General features: G+C 36.1%; 1 protein-coding gene across 1 annotated transcript in view; it reads left to right on the top strand.

Moving 5' to 3' along the window:
- The first annotated feature begins 3,615 nt into the window (after positions 1 to 3,615).
- pik3r3b (phosphoinositide-3-kinase, regulatory subunit 3b (gamma)) overlaps positions 3,616 to 18,804 on the top strand; it is a 161,963-nt gene continuing 146,774 nt past the window's right edge. Inside the window, exons 1-2 of the mRNA XM_015355569.2 lie at positions 3,616 to 3,785; positions 4,241 to 5,222. Of these exons, the coding sequence (XP_015211055.2) occupies positions 4,898 to 5,222 (325 nt within the window). The 5' untranslated portion in view covers positions 3,616 to 3,785; positions 4,241 to 4,897. The remainder of the gene's footprint in view (positions 3,786 to 4,240; positions 5,223 to 18,804) is intronic.

Raw genomic sequence — 18,804 nt, 5'->3', positions numbered from 1 at the left:
AATATATTACACACCATGTGGTGTGCCTGTTTGAAAAATGGACCAATAATCACGTAATGTACTAACATTTACTCCAGCCTGTGGTTAAGCTGCATTCTGCACTCATATACTGTAATGTCATAAAGAGAGGATTTGAAGGTGTCTTGTTTAAGGTCCTAAATTCTAACAGCAAATTTTCCTTTCCAAAGCATTAGAACATATTATATTTTTACCATGTTTCTTTCATCTGCACACATTACTCTCGCAGGGGCAAATAAATATCAGCAGACATTGACCAACTTCAACAATTACATCGTAGCCACATTTTTGAATATAGTTCATGAGGAGAACACAAGAAAAATTGCTCACAAACTTTTAATTTAGATACTCACCACAACTCTTTCTTTGAATTTACAGCACTTGCGCACTTCGACAGTGCTGTTTTTTAGGATGTCTGCCAAGTTGCTATCAGCAATCTATGCGGTTTTAGATATGTAGGCAGCTGCATACCAAGTGCCAGCTATCAGTTCCCTTTATGGTCGGTAAGATCTGTTTCAACACAAAGCTTGAGACAATGAATTGGACAGGAGTGTTGCTTTGCTTGCAGTGTGGAGCTACACAAAATAATTTAAAAAAGATGGTATTGGATATTAGACAATTTTTTATGTTAGTTTGCTACCATGCATTTTCCGCTTTGTGTCCACTTCCAATTTATATTTTGCAAATTACATTTCATCATCAAAATAAGAAAAACATTTATTTATTTTAAACTCAGGATAATATAATTGTATTTTGTTCTGTTTTAGCCTGTTTTTGACTGTGGTCTCTGCCAATATCATATTGCATTTTAGATATTATCTTTCAAGTATATCACAATATTTTGTGTCTCAGTTCAGGAAGATTACTTAATAAGGAGAAGATGGGCCACAGAATGGCATTTAGCCAGTTTTCCTTTCTTCCACAAAATAGAAATTTACTTTGGCTCAGCCAGCATTATAAGAAAATGTTGTTTGGGTTATCATGGGCTATCCTGTACCCATGCTGAGGACAAGCATTTCCCAGAATCTTTCATTTCACAGACAGTATAAAGATATATTTCAGATTTAGTTTTAGTCCTTTGTTTTCTTTTGAGTGATTTCCAAGCAGTATGATTAGAAAGGTTAGTTTATTAAGTTATGTTATTAAGTAGATTCATTTTTTTTTCCTTATGTAATTATGAGGCTGGGATTTAAAATAATTTTTCACTTATTTTCTGTACATCACTAAAATATAGCACATCTAAGGCCTAACACCTGAAATCATCTAGAGATTCAGCTGGGACAGCATTTAGGGTTAGTTTCTATTGATTAGAGCTTAACTTTTTTTCAGCTTAGGGTATTGATCTCTGCCACTGTGAAGTTGCATAAGCACTTAATGGTCTGGCTGGTTTTACCAGACACTGCTCTAAATGAATTACACATTTGAACTCCAGCCTCTGTTGCATGACTTTCATTTTGACCTGTTTCATTGAATGTGTAGCCATTAACATTATCATTGGTGTTATCCTTCTAAGACTAAGACAGATTGGCAAAATTAAATTAATGTCTTCTTCGGTAATTGGTGTGGACTACACACAGGATCAGACACCTCAAAATGGCCAATGCATAGACAGTAGTCATGGTTGCACTCCAACATCTATGAAAATATCTTACCATTCTTTATACAGAGTTTACCTCTCTTCATTTCTAATCCCATCTATTGAAACAGCTCAGTGTTTCCATGATAATAATTCATCAAATGAGAGGGACATTATTTAGGAAGGTTTCTAGATCAAATGACTTAGATACATACTGTATACATACATATGTCACAGAGGACAGTCACCACCAGTCACCACCCCGGGCATGAGCTCTTCACCCCACTGCCCTCAGGCAAGAAATACAACAGCATACGGACACTTACCACCAGATTTTTCAATAGCTTCTACCCACAAGCAGTGCGATTGGCAAACACATTTGGCCATGCCCCTCGTACCACACCTGCACCATCTACAGTACCTCATTATAATTTTATTTATTGCACATCTGCAGTCGTTGTTTACATGTCTGCATTGTTTACAGTCAAACTGTTTACTTGTTTACTACTGTTTGTATATTGTCTTCATGCACTGTCTGCACTTTGTGTTTTACACTTTTTTTAACAATCAAGAGACTTTCTGTAAGTAAGAATTCCATTGTACCAGTACATGTACTGGTTACATATGGCAATAAATTCATATATTCTGTATTTTTCTATAGATGTTATTTTTTAAGTTCTAAAAACTTACCAGATTTAATGTTGATCCAATTAAATCTGAATGAGATTATTTTTTTTAAAAAGTTACAAATATACAGTACACTGGTAATTTACTGAAATTTCTGCACATGACATTAATGTTTCAATGGTATGCATATGAATTCATTTCTGTACTAAAAGCCCACACATACTGTATAAAAGAAATGCAACTCAATGGCACACGCTGAGATTTAGTAATGTTTTTTTAGTAATAATCAATGTCATTTCTCCCTTGATATCCAATATTCATAAACTTACTTAGGAATGCATTCAAAGATGACATTCCACTTGAGGTCAAATTGCATATGTTTTTTTTTTTAAGAACATGTTTCTCCATCTCTGAGACACATACTGTACACGCAAGAATGGTCAATTATTTAAATTATTGAAAAGAAAGCTCTGCCTGATTCTCGGCTCCAAACACAGTGAGATTATTCTTCTTGGGGGTGGGGGTTGTTGCTATTCACTTTCGAACTTAAGTTAACATTAACATTTTAACACTTCATTTCTAAATTGCTGAATAGGATTGTTGCACTGAAAGTGAATGTGACATTGAGAATAGAACACATCTATTTGCATAATGTGTTGCAAGACGTCTGAAACCAACAACCCAGCAATGATGCAGAACCTGACAGTGAGTCTGAAAAACTTTATAAAATGGCTGGAAATGGCTGAAATCCTCGAATTAATTAGATAAACTTGCATCCTCTTGTTTGAACATATACAGGTATACAGTATGTTATTGTTATCATTCATCATTCCCACAATTTACTTTTAGAAATATATTTATTCAGATTTTATTCACACACCTGATCTGAAATGTTAACTTGTGATCCACTTTACAGAATAAGATGTTTGATGTCTTAACATGTTTGAAGAAGTATAGAAACCATAAAAAATGTTTTTGTGCTGTCATCACTCATACTGTACACCACAGGTTTCTGTAAGTAATGTACTAATGGTACCAGCACCGTCCCGTAAAGAATTTGGAACATTCTACACAATAGGGCATAGTTACATGAACATACTCTGTACTTTCACCTTTATCATATTGTTTACTGCATGCATTTTTCCATAGGGAAGGAATGTAAGCTGTAGAAGTACTGTAGAAGAACTGTATTGTTAAATGAAATACGTAGTATGCTTACTATAATTCTTAACAGCAAAACAAACGGTGTCTAACTGACGCCGTTTTATTGTCTCGCTTGCAGCCGCTGCAGTATGATGATGTTTCTGCTGCTAGATTAATATATGAACGTCGGGGGTGTGGTTTCTGACATCATCGTATAAATGCTGTACAGTACAGCGGCGTTAGGTCTCTCAGGTCTTAGTAGCGGCACTTAGTAGCGAGACCCTACAGACGTCCATTTCAACACTGTCAACTTACCTAACAATAACATTTATTACAGGTTACAAGCTGTCTCGTGCATGGGTTGCTCTGATGCATTGCAGACGTGGCTATAGATAGAAGCAGCTTGTCGCTTCAGAAAGTGGTAAGTTTATCATCTCTTTTTGTCTCCCTGGAGTTGCAGCATGCCATAGAAGTTAGCTAGTGTTATTTGCCCAATCAGACGCCTAATGATTTGTGTATTCCTATGCCATGTGTCATTAAAAACTCGGATGGTATAAAGTATTTTTTTTCAAAAGGATTATGAATTCAGTGTACTTACTGCGTATTAACGGCGTACGCTTAATGACTGTTCCCTAACCATTAAGATGTTTAATAAATAAGCAAGGAAACTTTAACTAGATTTTCAGTTTATTCTTTGCATTTAACAAATGTGTGATATCTGCATTATTTTAGGAATCTACAAAAATTGATTTATAAATGTGTATACATTTCGGCTCAATTAAATGACATTCTAAATCCTGTAATTAAGAACAACAGTATCAATTCTAATAATAACATCAACAACAATAATGATGATGATGATGATTCAATTTTCAGGTGTCCTGGTGGCAATATTGTGGATACTGTTCAGAGACAAGAGCTTATGGACTGTAAGAAAGTGGAACACTGGTACTTTATTGTTTGAAGTGGATTTATGTTAGTAACCAGTAATGTGCTTTAAATGGCAACACCTGTGACAAAACCGTGAGGAGTCTTTATGGAAATGTTTCATTTTCAGCTGTGGAACACTGCCACCTCTGCAGAATCAAGTGACATTTGATGGGTGACTGTACTGTAGGTCACTCTGCCTGTGAAGTGATACCACTCTCCTTTTATCTCTTTGTCAGATTTCCATTTCATTTTTAACACATTCCTATTTTTGAAGTGGAACGTACAGCCCTTTGCTTAATTATTGTTAATGCTTGCCTGCTTCAGTCATTTGCGATGGAAGCAATCGATTACATATGAATCCTAAAACTGCACAAATCTGAGCTTAATATAACAATATCTGCAGCCTGGCGGAAACAGGAAAATATCAAAATCATCTGCAGCATATGGTATGGTTGTAGACTCCCTCAACTTGTCAACTGTGTGCAGGCAGCTTTGTAGGGCCATCTATGGGATACTTTACATTGTAAATACAGTAGCTTGGTCCGCTGCAGAAGGAAGACTTTAACTCCCAAGGATTTTGGAGGCTGAGGAGATCTTTGAACAATGGGGTCTGAAGTTTTCCATTATCGTGCACTGTTCGAGTACAAGAAGGAGCGAGGGGATGATATTTCTCTGCTACCTGGCGACATTCTTGCAGTTTACAAAACGGCCCTGTTGACACCTGAATACCAAGAGGGGGATGAGAGAAGCCCCAATGGGTGGCTGAACGGGATAAACGAAAGAACGAAAGAGAAGGGGGATTTCCCTGGGACGTTCGTGGAGTACGTGGGACCAGTGCGGGTGGGAGTGCCGGCTCTAAAACCGAGGCCCAGGCCTGTGCCTCCAACGCCAGGTGGAACACAGACACCTGGGGCTATGCAGACAGGAAGTGAGTTACGGTGTTTTATATGGGTTTAATTTTGCTGTCTTCTTTATATTGACTTATGTGGTTGGTGGTTTTGTCCAAAGCAAATTAAAAAAGTTTTTTTTTCCATAGAAACAGGTGGGTTTGCTGTGACCGTTTAGCCCGTCTGGGGTTTTAACCCACAATCCTCCATCTGGGAAACTGGATCCCCAACCCTCTCTGCATACAGTCATAAGTGAGAGAAGATTTTATTCGAATACTATAAAGCTTTTGTTTACAGAGCTAAATTACTGTAACCTTGATGTTGTTACAATAATATATTCCAGTGAGATCTTCAGATGTATTTTTATTTTCCCAGTGCTTAAGAAATAGAGTGAGGTTACAGTTTACAAAAGTTAAATTGGAATAATTATACTTTAATCCCCTATTTCATATATTACAGTAGTAGCTGTAGCGAATCCCTCCATTAAATAATATATTTGTGCGTCTCTTTAAAAAGATTTTGTGCTGTAAGTTCCTTAGCAAGCAAAAGGTTATTTCCTTAAATTGTATTGATAGAGAACTTAAATAGATGTTTTTGCACATCTGTCAGGGTGATACTTAAAGTAGTCATCACTGCATCTTCTTAACCCAAGGAACATAAATATTTCAACCAGATATTAAGTTTAAGACTGTATTTTTGGAATTACTTCCTTTTCTATTACTAGCTTAACAGTAAAAATAAATACATTTTCTTAGAATTTTAATTCAGTCATCGGAGTCATGGTGGTATCCTAAATCTAAAAATATCAGAATTTCTGTTCCCCTACCTAATTGTTTTGGGAAAATTTTGCCAATATGTTTATTTTAAGAGACATACTGTTCTGTATCTAATGCTGTTCTGAGAATGTGTATAAATAAGACGTCTTCACAGTGGAGCTGCAATAATATATACAGTATGCTAAGCATACAATATGTATACACATAGGGTGTACTAAGAAAAGAAAGAGAAAAATGAGCTCATGAACATAGTAACTAAATTCTGTATGAGAAAAAAACGTTAATTATATTCTCTGTTCAAGGGGAAGTGAACTCTGGCTTTCTGTTGCAGAGATCTAGCTGCATTTAGCAAGGCGTGGTGGAATCTGAAATGGATCGATCAGCTGGTGTTGAATTGCAAACTGGAATAGACTGTGTTACCATTTCTCCCGAGATGGCCGTTAAGATCTTTAGGCGTTGCTTCTTATGATTTGAAATTTTCTGGCCATGCTGTCTTGCTTTACATTTTGGATAGGCAGTTTTTCACTTATTACTAACTTGTGACTCTTTGGGTTTTGCCTGAAACCTCACTCCAAAAGTTTAAAAACAGCAAAAGCGCTCAGTACAGTGACGTGCAAAGACTGGTCAATTTAATATCAAATAAGCAGGGTCAATGATCTAAGCATACTAGAGCATAGTCTGCCACCTATATGAACAAAATTCTAAATTTATAAAGTGAAAAAAACAGTAAAACACAAACCGGGTATACAGTAAGTGGAAACAGTAAGTGGAAACTGAGTTAAAATTGAGAATAGGAGGGACTTCTTTATTCAAAGAGTTAAGGGAATATAGAGCTACCCAGCCATGTTGTCAAAGCTGATACCCTGACTTCCTTCAGAAACCGGGTCCTGAAGAGAATCTTGGATCATTGGATCAATTAGCCACCTGCTACCAAATAGGCCAGATAGACTGAATGGTCTTATCTCTTTTGTAACCTTTCCTTCGTTCTTATGGCTCAGTCAGTTAGAAAGTGGATATTTTTAAACTTATATTATTTTCCCATCTCATGGGATAAGTGCTCTGTTTATCTTTTCAGAGTGCATGCATGCCTGTGTTAATGCTCTAAGGTCTGCAGGCAACATTAGTGAGGCTGCACTATCTTATATAATGATTTTCGAATGCAGCATTGAGCCCTTATGAGAGTAGACTTTCTCTGCAATACTGACTCCTTCTCATAAAAGTCTGATATGTATAGCATCATATAAGTATCATGTTGGGTTTAAAATGAAAGTTTTGTGAGTCAAGAGCCATGCAGATGATAGCATTACGACTGATGATTCTGTCTCAAAGACATGCAAAATGTCTTTAAGCTTTGGCCGGAGAATATCAGGCATCTTATGAAATATTTCTCCTCAGGGGTAACATAATACTACAAATTAAAACTGCAATGCCTTGATGAGATTCTTCCTTGGTTACAAAGCTTTCAATTTTGAATGCCAACTGTATGTGTGATTGAATTAGAGCCATTATATTTGGATTTTTAAGTGTTTGTTTTTCATATGTTCCATGTTTGTTTGCATATAAATAAGCATTGTATTATCCAAAGAATTGCAGATTTGGGCTTTTAGTGTTGGTTCTGGAAGTGCCTCATAGTTAGCTAAGGATACGGAAATAACAGTTATTTAAATCATTCAGAAAATAATTGATTGAGAGCATAGTGTGGAATGAGCAAATTAGGGGATACTGTTGGGCACCAGTACCATAGCGTACCACAACTGATGACCCCGACCACACAAAAATGGTACAGTTGTACCAAATTCATGTTTGGATAATATAGCCAACAATTGTTATCCACTAGAGCAAAGTGAATACAGTATGACTGTATTTCAAATCAATTTGTGCAGGCATAGATTCTTCTTTTATTGTTTATTATCACATTTCAACTGTTATAGCACTAGCATCAGACTACCTTTAACTTTTTCTCCCATCCTTGTATTCTCATGGCATGCCTCTTGTTTGAAAAAATCAGGGTTACATCATACATGTAGCTGCCCCGCCCAGTACATTTATTTGGTTCTTTTAGAATTTAGAATCATGCTTCCGTTACAGTTTTGGAATTCCCAATTGTTTATTGCATAGCTCATCTCACTGCTACAGAAATGTCCTCTGCTTGTGTGCATGCACTGTCAGCATCTTGATTGGTTTTTCACATTGTGAGACCACAGTGCCAGCAGTAAAGTTAAGCTCTCTATGGAGAACTGATTCAGCCCACACAGATAATACTGCAAGGTCACAGACAACCCAACAAGGGTTACTCTTCTACAGTAAACTGTTGTTCTTGGTTCTATAGCCAACCTAGAATACCCGGGCCAAAGTCAACCTTGCCCAGTGCCCAGCATTGCTTAGACAGATGTGCACCATCATTTGAGAAAGCTTTAGTTTGCTAAGAACATAACTTCGGGCAGCAGTTTCTTAATTCTACAGTCCACCTTTGCTCATTTAAGCCATTCAATAGTAAAACAGCATGACATGTTCTAACACTGATGAAGTCAGTTCTGATTCTGGAGAGAAGAAGGTACTGAGGTAGACTTTGGGAACGGTTTCAGTTTTGACCTTTCGTGTTTATAATAACTGATTGCAACAGTACTGGGATGCCTGTCCCTTGTTAGGTATGGTCAAGCCTCTTGTCAACCACTATATGGAGAAGATAAATCTGGCTTCTTGTTATTTTAGAACATGTTCCTTCTGCATGTTTCTTTTTTTAATAAAGTATTTATAGACCTTGTTATAGTTACAATTTAATATCCAAACGTGATTAATGGAAACTAAATCATCAACATATAGGACTAGCATATACACTGTAGATCTCCTTTTTCAGGAAAGACTTTTACAAAATTACTTACAGTAATATTCAACAGAGCCTCTTTTATCTGCCAGTATTGCTAGTGCTGTTAAGAGGGAGGAGCCTTTAAACGGAATGTAACACTACCAAAGAACATTTGGTCTAACCACTTTATTGTGGACAGAAGCAAGTAATAGCCTTGTGTTTATAAGGTCATCTGTGTCATTTGTCATTACTTTTAGCGGTAACGAAATTTGAATTCCCTATACCTGGAAACATTTTCCACTATAAAATATTTACTGATTTCATAATATTGTTACATTATTTATTCAAACTTCATTAAATCTTCTCCACCAATTGAATTGTACCAAAATAATACATTAGTCTACACTTACATATTGTAGATAAACAAACAGTTTATTAGAAAAATTAAAACACAGCCAATCATAACTGTGATTGATTTCAAATTTTCAATCAAAATATTGTTTATAACATAAATGGGTTCTATTAAACACAGAAAAAAAGAAATTCTGTAAATGAATTGTAAATACTGCCGGTTTTGTTTATGAAAACTAGGTTTTAAAAATGATTTGCTTGGGCATAATAATGGACATCTGTATATACCATTACTGCTATGCTCCATTTATGCTTAATGTTAAGGGTGGTTCAGACTGCTATCTGGCAGAACATTTGCTGGCTCAGAAATCCATTACTGTGCTGTGGCTGGAAATGTGGTTGGATGATTTCACATATTTAACCTTGAAGAATTGGATTAGGCTAAAAGATATTTCCATTTATTGCTTAAGAGTTACTAATGCCATCATGCAGTAGTAGATTTAGTTGGATTTAGTTGTGGATCTGTAATTTCAATGAGCACTGGGTTTAATGAAACAACAGAATACCTCTGGGAATCAGTCTGTTTCAACATTCTTTTGTACTCTGTGTGCACGGTCCCATCTGAGTATGGTAGAAGTGCAGTGTAATAAAACTTAACAAAACCACAGGAAAACTTAGAAATATGAAGTCACATCCATAAAGCTGTGGTATCGGATTATAAAACAATTCATGAAGGAAATGTAATAAAACACAATATTATGGGTGGTGGTGTACAGTATGTCCTGTTGGATCTCTTAAGCCACAATCAGCTAACTGTGAACACTCCTCTGTTTCAGCCATATACAGTATACTGTAGCTTTCATGTCAAATAATAGTGTACAAATTAGGATAAAACACTTCAACAACTTCATAGATTATCTTGCTAATTCAGTTTTGCACAGTACTTTCATTGTGTTCTTTGTGCACAAATGCCCAGAGCTTCAAATTACCAGTCTAAGTGTAACTGTGTGCAGCTCTTGATGCAGATACCATGGGTCATATATTGGGCTGCCAAATTGTCCATATTTACATTTGAGCTTACTGAGTTGCTGAGAGAGTAACTTAAAAGTTTCTTGGCAGGAAACAACAGAAAAATAAATTATCCAGCAGCAGACACAGGACATGCATGAGCTGTTGCAACTAAAAATAGAGTTTATGTTAATGAAAAATAACATAATTCAAATGGAAAACTAATGTTAGGGTTACTAAGGTACAGTACTGGGGATGTGATTAGAAAATAAAGGGATGATTTTATTTTTCTGTGGTAGCATTAAATTCTTACATTTCAAGATGTAAGATACTTTTGGAATGTTCTGTGAGGATGATCATACTCCATTTTTCTAAATGCATTTTCTGACTTACAAATGTCTCCCTATCAGATACAACATGTCTCATTTTTGTGAAAACCTGGCATCTGTATCATTGTTACTTTTTGCGTGTTGCTGCAGAAAACAACACTGTTGCTACAAACCAACCACATTTTAGTTTCCATCATATTCTGGAATATTGCTATGGAAACAAAAAAAATAGATATGCATATGTACTGTAGGATTCATTCATTTCAAGTTTTAAAAGATCAAGAACATGAAAATCAAAATAAAAACATTTAAATTATTTAAACATCTGACACACTAATGACTCCTTATGTATAGATTGTTATTTGTACTACAGTATATAGCAACATTTCAGAATATGATGGAAGGTTTAGTATAATAACATTTTTTTATTTCTTAACATAAAAAATGAAATTGTCACTTCAGAATGGATAGAACGCACAATACAAATGACTATTTGTTGTCAAATGAAAGCCATAAGACAAATGTCTAATGTAAATCTAGCCACATCATTTGCATTTACTGTATACAGTATGATTTCAATGAAGGATAAGATCAGAAATGAAGAAATCCATAGACGATGTAGGGTGGAGGATGTGGTTGAGAAGATGCGAGAGGCGAGGTTACGGTGGTATGGACATATCATGAGGAGGGACGTTGAGGAAGTAACAAAGAGGGTAATGGAATTTGAGGTGGAAGGTAACAGAAGAAGAGGCAGGCCTAGAAAGAGATGGATAGATTGTGTGAGAAAAGATATGGAGGTATGTGAAATGAGTGAGGAAGATGTGCTCGCCAAAGCAGCTGACCCCAGGACAGTCTGGGACTAAGGCTGTGAAAAAGAAGAAGAAGAAGTATATATTTAATTAGGTAGTGTAAAAGGTTTTTTATTTATTTCAAGAAAACATTCCAAATAAAAAATACAAGTACAGCTGACTTCATTAAAGATGAGAATTATGAAGGATAAAAATTAAAACTACAGAAAAAAATATCTAGATTAAGCCATTCTTATATTAATAAACAAGAAAAAGCCAAAATATAATAATTCAAGCACTCAATTTCGTACATCTAATACAACGGGTAAAATATCAATTTGAAAATGAAAATGAGTACAATATGACAAGAAATTCTATCACACAAATTAAGCAGTAAAAGAATTGGAAGAATATTACAAGAAAATGCACACATCTGTCAAAGGCATTTTGTGGACAAACAAGATTTGTTTTAGCACAACAAGCAATTCATGTCATTGATCCCTTTTAGCACAATGTGAACTTTAGTTGAGAGAGGTGTTCATCTTGCTGGTAGCCATATTCCCCAGTGACCCCAGGAGAGAGAGTTATTGTTATTCAGGCTGATGTCCATGTTTTAGATTAGCAGCATGTGAATGTCAATGAGATGCTTTAACAGGTGGAAGTGCTGATCAAACACATTTCTCCCAACAGCATCATGTGAACAGAGAAGAGGCTAATTTGGTTGCAGTTCACCTGTATTTGGAGTTTTAATAGTCCGTGTCTCTTGATAGTTCTATGGGGAGATTATGTCCAAAGAAAACATTGGTCATTTACTGTAATTGAGTGATGTTATAGTATAATGCCCACATTGTGTTATTCACAGTTACATGCTGTATACATTAAGAGTTATAATTTGATGGAATTAAATTCAGAGCAATTTCTTGTTAAACAACAATACATGAACTGTAATCAGAATTTTGTTGCAAAAAAGCAAAGTATGAATGTAATATAAAAATTACTATAAACTGTACCGGATTACATCATACAAATTGTAATATTGTTTTCCTACTATGCTGCACATATGAACAAGATAGATTAATAATACAAGTTAATTCCTAAATATAAAGTATAAATTACAGTATTAAGCTATTTTTTATTTGAGCATTGTGGATTTGTGTGCACAAAATCAAGCTAATGTACAGTAACAAGCTATTGTACTGTATATAGTATGTAAATGAAATGTACTGTAGAAAATAACTGTAATTTGTGTTAATTAATTCACATTTTCACAAAATAATTCATAATGATAGATTTCCTGGATTCTTAATTGGGTTATACACAATGTCAAACTCAATACAATAGAATATTTTTCCTTTATTGTAAAGATCAAGTAACCTGTCCTTGGGTTACATTTTAAATTAAAATGTGTTTTGTGCACATGGCTTTTACAAAATGTGCTTTGAAATGTTCTGGGGAGTTATCCACAAGCTGGAAATAAAAGGACAAAGATTAAAGGGCAAATTGCTAGTTACTCTAAAATAAAAAATCTTTTTGTTTCCTGTCATACCATAGTATATTTTATGGAAGCCCGTTTCCGCCAGGAAGAAAATGGTATCTCGCAATTGCGACTTAGTATCTCAGGATTCTGACTTTATATATCGCAATGGCGACCTTATATATCAGAATTGCGACTTTAAAACTCAGAATTCCGACTTAATATCTCACATTTGCGACTTCGAAATAGATTAGATTTCATTGTCTGTCCTTCTGTTATTGTAACTGATTCGGGTTCTAGGGCTTATGTTCGTGCCTCACTGCATTGGCTCGAATCCAGGTCTTGCCAGCTGAGCTAAAGAACACTTTCTTTAGCCCCGGCGGCCAGCATCCCTGTTATGCGCAGGGGAGGGCCGTCACCACACTGTGACCAGATCGTACAACCTGTATGTTAGCCATTCCGTTACACTATATTCATGAATCGTACAGGATCATAGGATCTATAGGCCTGAAGACTTGTCTTATACATTGCCCTGATAAAAATCAAATTAATTACACTAATTTTTATGGAATCCCATTTCTGCCAGTGAGGCTTCCATAGTTCCCGGATGGAATAGGGTACGATGGGCTTTATAAAAAGGTTTTTATTTAAACACCAGGAATACAAAAATGGAGACAGAATATGAAATAAGATACAGAAATAGACACTTCACATCCAGAGGAATTCACAATTATAAAAGCTGAAACATACTTTTTACATATTTCCATTGTATGTCCTTTTTTACTTACAAAAGAAATTCTTTGCACTGCAATGCTCTACTCGCTGGGGTATCTAAATCTACTCTGAACAAACTGCAGTATGTCCAAAATTCAGTAGCCAGAATCCTGACCAGGTCTAGTGCAAGTGTTCACATTACTCCTATCCAGGAGTCCTTGCACTGCCTTCTGGTCAAATTCCGCGTAGACTTTAAAGTCCTCATGCTCACCTATAAGGCTTTACATGGCTTGGCACCTCAATACCTGTCTGAACTTTTATCGCCCTACTCCCCACCTCGCAACCTCCGCTCTTCAAATTCTGCCCTCCTTACTGTCCCCCAAGCCCGTCTACATTGTATGGGCGACAGGGCCTTCTCCTGCTATGCCCCCAAGCTCTGGAACTCTTTGCCCAAGGATATCAGAGAGTCACCTTCTCTAAACTCCTTCAAGTCCAGACTCAAAACCTTCTTCTTCAGAAAAGCCTTTACTTAACTGGTTCCATTCTCCACCCCTCTGCTCTTCTTAGTACCACCTTCCACGGTCTCCTCTATTGTTATTGTTGTATTGTTGTAATTGTAATTGTGTCTTATCTTGTGAAATCTTCTTATTTATTGTTGTAGTCTTCTTATTTATTGTTATTGTCATCCTGTAAAGCGCTTTGAGAAGCCACCTTTAAAGGCGCTATATAAAGTAAAGTTTATTATTATTATTATAATTCTTTAGCTCAGCTGGCAAGACCTGGGTTCGAGCCAATGTAGCGAGGCATGAACTAGGGTGGGAGCGCCGAGGGGCACAAGCCCTAGAACCCAAATCCGTTACAATAGCAAAAGGACAATGAAATATGGCCTATTTCGAAGTCGCAAATGTGAGATAAAAAGTCGCAATTGCGAGATATAAAGTCGCAATTCTGAGTTACTAAGTCAGAATTCTGAGATCCTAAGTCGCAATTCTGAGATACCATAGCGTGTTTTTTTTACTCCCTGGCGGAAACGGGCTTCTATACATATGTGATTAAATAAACTGTATGAATTAAAAGACAGAAACATGAAGCTTCAACACTTAATTTTCTGCCCCATACCATTCTTTTAATATTGTAAGAATTTGCTGTTGCAGAGTCTATACAGTAATTCAGATTTTGCAAGAAGTGACATTAAATCAAATACTGTATAACACTAAAATAATTCTGTCTTGGTCTTCACAGCTGGATCAATGTCCCCAGTGTAGGAGACCATTGTTCGTATACTATTTAATGCAGAAAACAATATTTTTCTATAGTTTTCTAAAGGAGTCATTACATCACCAATGCATTTGTATGAGTTTGTGTGTTGCAATCGGTAGGCTATACAATAGGTGTTTGTACTATCTGTAACATGCACAGCAAATTCTCTGAAACTATTTAAACCTCATCTCTCAAAAATCCCCCTACTGTAGCTCCAAACCACACAGCACCTCTTTAGACAGTGGTGAATTCCTGTATGCCATTCTCTTCTGACAATTCAACATTATCAATTTGTATTGAATTTTTGTCTATGGGTGTATGTATTTGTATGCATTGATCACTACATATAATTGAATTTGCTTTTATACATAAAATCTGGTTTTTGATCTTACACAATTTTTTCCCATTGGAATTTCAAATCAATTTTCAGAAACAAAAATAACTTTGCTACCTCTTTTGTTTATGTTGTTTTTTCTCCCCACAAACAGACAATGTTCTCACAAGCCCTTTTTAGATATTTCCACAGGGAATTTGTAGTGTGTATACGCCTGACACCCAAGTCAGTCTATATCAATCTGCTTTTCTACAATTCGATGTATACCAGTAGGCATGACTGAAGGCCATACAGTTTATGCCGATTTGGCATATTAAGCAGGTGTTTTGAAATGGACAATAATTTTGCAATGGAGAACCCAGTCTGAAGTAGACTACCATGCATTTTAATTTCAGTGCCGTCTCTGTGTGACCTTTAAAGGTCAGTTGATGACAGAAACACACTAAAAACAATGAACACCTGTTGAAATCGCTGACCCTCCAAGCGCACAGGATCTTAGTTATTTTCTGCTTTTTATTATTATACATGCCCTCCTTAGCTGAGAGAGAAAGAGAGAGACAGGGGTCATGAAATTCGTACAGTATCTGTTGGAAGCTAGTCAACATTCCTTGCAGAAAGGCTGTGTGTGCTTTCTTCTATGAGTCTGCCCCAAGTTCTCTGATATATTGCTTGACCGTGCCGACTCTAGGGTGTTGGGTTATGATCCTGAATAGGAACATTGTTCGAGGAGAGTTTGTGGAGGAGTCTTGGCATGCTGGGCACTGTGTGAGGAAGAGCCAGGCGAAACAGTTGGGGGTGATGGGTGCCAACTGTCAGTCTGGGAGAGTAGAAAAGAGCTTCTGTTTGTTCCTGAAGGCTGGAAGAATAAATCTTTACCACAGCAGACAAGCTTGTAAAAGTGTCAGTGGGTGTAGCTAGAGGGAGGTGGACAGCTTGATGTCGTTTATGTTTCAAACTCCGTGTTGCAAGATGGGAGGAGTATCTTGTTACTTCAAGGACTCATCCTCTAAAAAGTAGAGATTAATTAAATTCATTTTTTGTAATTTTTTGCAGCTTATTCATGTCAAGGGATTTTTTTTTCTCAGTACTGGTATTTTAACTCTTGCTTGTGGGGTAGAGCACACAGACACACATGTGGTGTAGATTATAATTTTGACAAATTTATTTTCCATTATCAGTGTTGGAGCCATTGAAAGCAATGCAGACATTGAAAGGTTTAGTAATACCTTGATATTTCAGCAATACAATGTATTGGATTGGCTAAATATTTTTTTCATGTTTTTTAAATGAATTTTAGTTCAAAAGTTTTGTGACCATAAACAAACATTGAATGAAATTCAGTAAATGCACATTATGTATGCTGTATTATTTCATTATCTTCATGATCTAGAGTTATAGTGTCAAAGACAGTGAAGAAAGTGATCAATTATGGGACATATGAAAAGAATGTTGCATTAACTATACATGAAGAAGAATAAAAAGACTGTTAAACAGGATTGTTTCCAACGCCATAATATATATACATACAATATATCTATTATGTAAAAAATAAAAAGTTATTATCTTCTTTTTGTTGCCCATAACATTAAACTCCTCAGTCTGAAGGTTGCAAAGCTAGATTGTCCGTTGAAGATTCTTATGAAACAAACAGTACATCCCAGAGGAGATGTCGGTAATCTCTGGGAAAATAGAATTGTTAGAAGACAGAACACTAGAAGAAAACAGTGATCTTCAAAGTACACAAAATCTTAGTTTACTTCAAACAGTAGTTTGCTAGACTGCCAAGATTTTGCCCTCCACTTTAAGAATTATTTTAACATTTAATTTTCTCGCTAGTAAGCACATATGCTATACTTTTTGTAAGTGATAAAACAGCTCCTGGAATAATTTATCACACAGCCAGAAGTATTTTCTTATTTGTGTAATTCTGCAGGCACCCATTCTTTTCTTCTACATTGTATACTGTATACTGTATGTTGCTATTTTTGAATGATCACAACACGTACGTTATCTTCACAACAGCATAATCTTTAAAAGATTAACAAAGTAATTTCTATTGGAATTAAATTAAATGTTCATGGGTTGCCTGAAGTTATAGCAGAATGTAAAATCAGTGGATTGTATGAAACTGAGTTTCCATCCCATTTGTGCACTGAACTCCTCTGGATTTATTTGATGTTATAAAAAAAATGTAAAGGTCATTGCTTTGTGATACAAGAAGAGACCGGAGCTGTTTTTTGTATTCTTTGCTGTACAAGACAAGTTGCTTGTGGTGCATTCAGTGCAGGAGGATCTGTGTTGGAGTAATTCTATTGTAAGCTGCATCAAATTCCTTGAGACTACAGTATATTGCTTTACATATACTGCTTTACATTCATATCATATATTGCATTAAACATAATTTAGAACCTTGTTTTATTTCAGTATAATCAAACTGCTTGTGCTACACTGACAGTTCTGCTAACTGATTTGTCAGGAAAAACATAAATAAACTGATAGGTAATCCATTATGGTAGAAGACACTTTGCCTGCAAAGCCAGTAACATTTCCTGAAGGTCAGGGATTTGCAACAGTAGACATTTGTTTTATTCAAGGCACATTTGATATAAATCGTCATTTTTTTATCTTTTTCTGATTGCTGGGGCTTATTTTTTGCTCTCTTGTTTCCTTTGCTTTTACAGTTTATGCTTCTGCTATTTGTACCCCATCCCACAGGTGCACAGTGACATGAATTGCAATACGAAGCTGTCTGAGGTGGGCTGGGTCCTTGTATGGATTAATGGTCCCATCGCTAAAACATTGGAACCTCAGACCAGCAGATTTTGGATCACATCCAAAAAGAAAAGGTTATTACCCTGCAACTCAGTACTGCTGCGCCTCTTCTCCAAAGTGCAGGAGAGTGCAATCCTGAAGGGCAGGTGTGTCTGAAGATTTTTATTCCAACTCCACTCTTAATGAGCAAACACAGCTGGTTATTGGCTTAACTCGACCAATTTAACAGCTTCTTCCAGCTCCTCTATTGCTGCTGCTTTAAGAGTCCTGGAAAACCCACAGACCCACTGGCCCTCCAGTTCTTATTCCACTGTTGTAGTCAGGATTCTCTACTGATCCTTTCAGGACGTTTGTTTTGAAGAGCAATGTATCATTCAGTGTTGAGGGGCAATGGGTTACAGGTAACTGCTTACTGTAATCGGATTCAGATAGTTTTGTAGCATGTAGATTGAACAGTTCCTTTTTCAATGAAATGCTGTAACCAATTACATTTTTGGACATGAACTTTACGAAACAAAGTACCTTTAGTTACTACACAGTCATTCTTGTCAGTTTCCTATCATGATAATCATCAATCACAAAGCATTTAATGTGCTGGTGTGTGTGTCACAAGCACATGTCACATGCTGGGCAAACATCCTACATCATGTTGAGTAAAAGTGTCTGCCATAATGGGTATATTTAATAAATGGATTTACCATGAGTAATTTGACCTCCAGGGTAACACAGAGGAGACAAAAAAAACACTTCTGTTAAATGTAAACTTAGCCTGCCAAAGTCAAATGCAGTTGTTCAACATCAGAACAGTAGTAATTTATGTTGAATACGTTAATTGTGTTTTGTTTGTGTCTGAACACTCAATTAACATTTGGCTAATGCACACACAAATTCAGCTTTATTGTATGCTGCATGGCACAGGATGAGAAACAGAACTCGGCCTTTTAAAAGCAATCAAAATAATTAAATCTAACTGTAACACGTATGTGTATTGTTTTTATTAATATAGTAAAT

This window comes from Lepisosteus oculatus, chromosome 9 (genome assembly GCF_040954835.1).
Source record: "Lepisosteus oculatus isolate fLepOcu1 chromosome 9, fLepOcu1.hap2, whole genome shotgun sequence".
Lineage (NCBI taxonomy): Eukaryota > Metazoa > Chordata > Actinopteri > Semionotiformes > Lepisosteidae > Lepisosteus > Lepisosteus oculatus.
The sequence above is the reverse complement of the archived record's forward strand: the minus strand, read 5'-3'. Positions and strand labels throughout refer to the sequence as shown.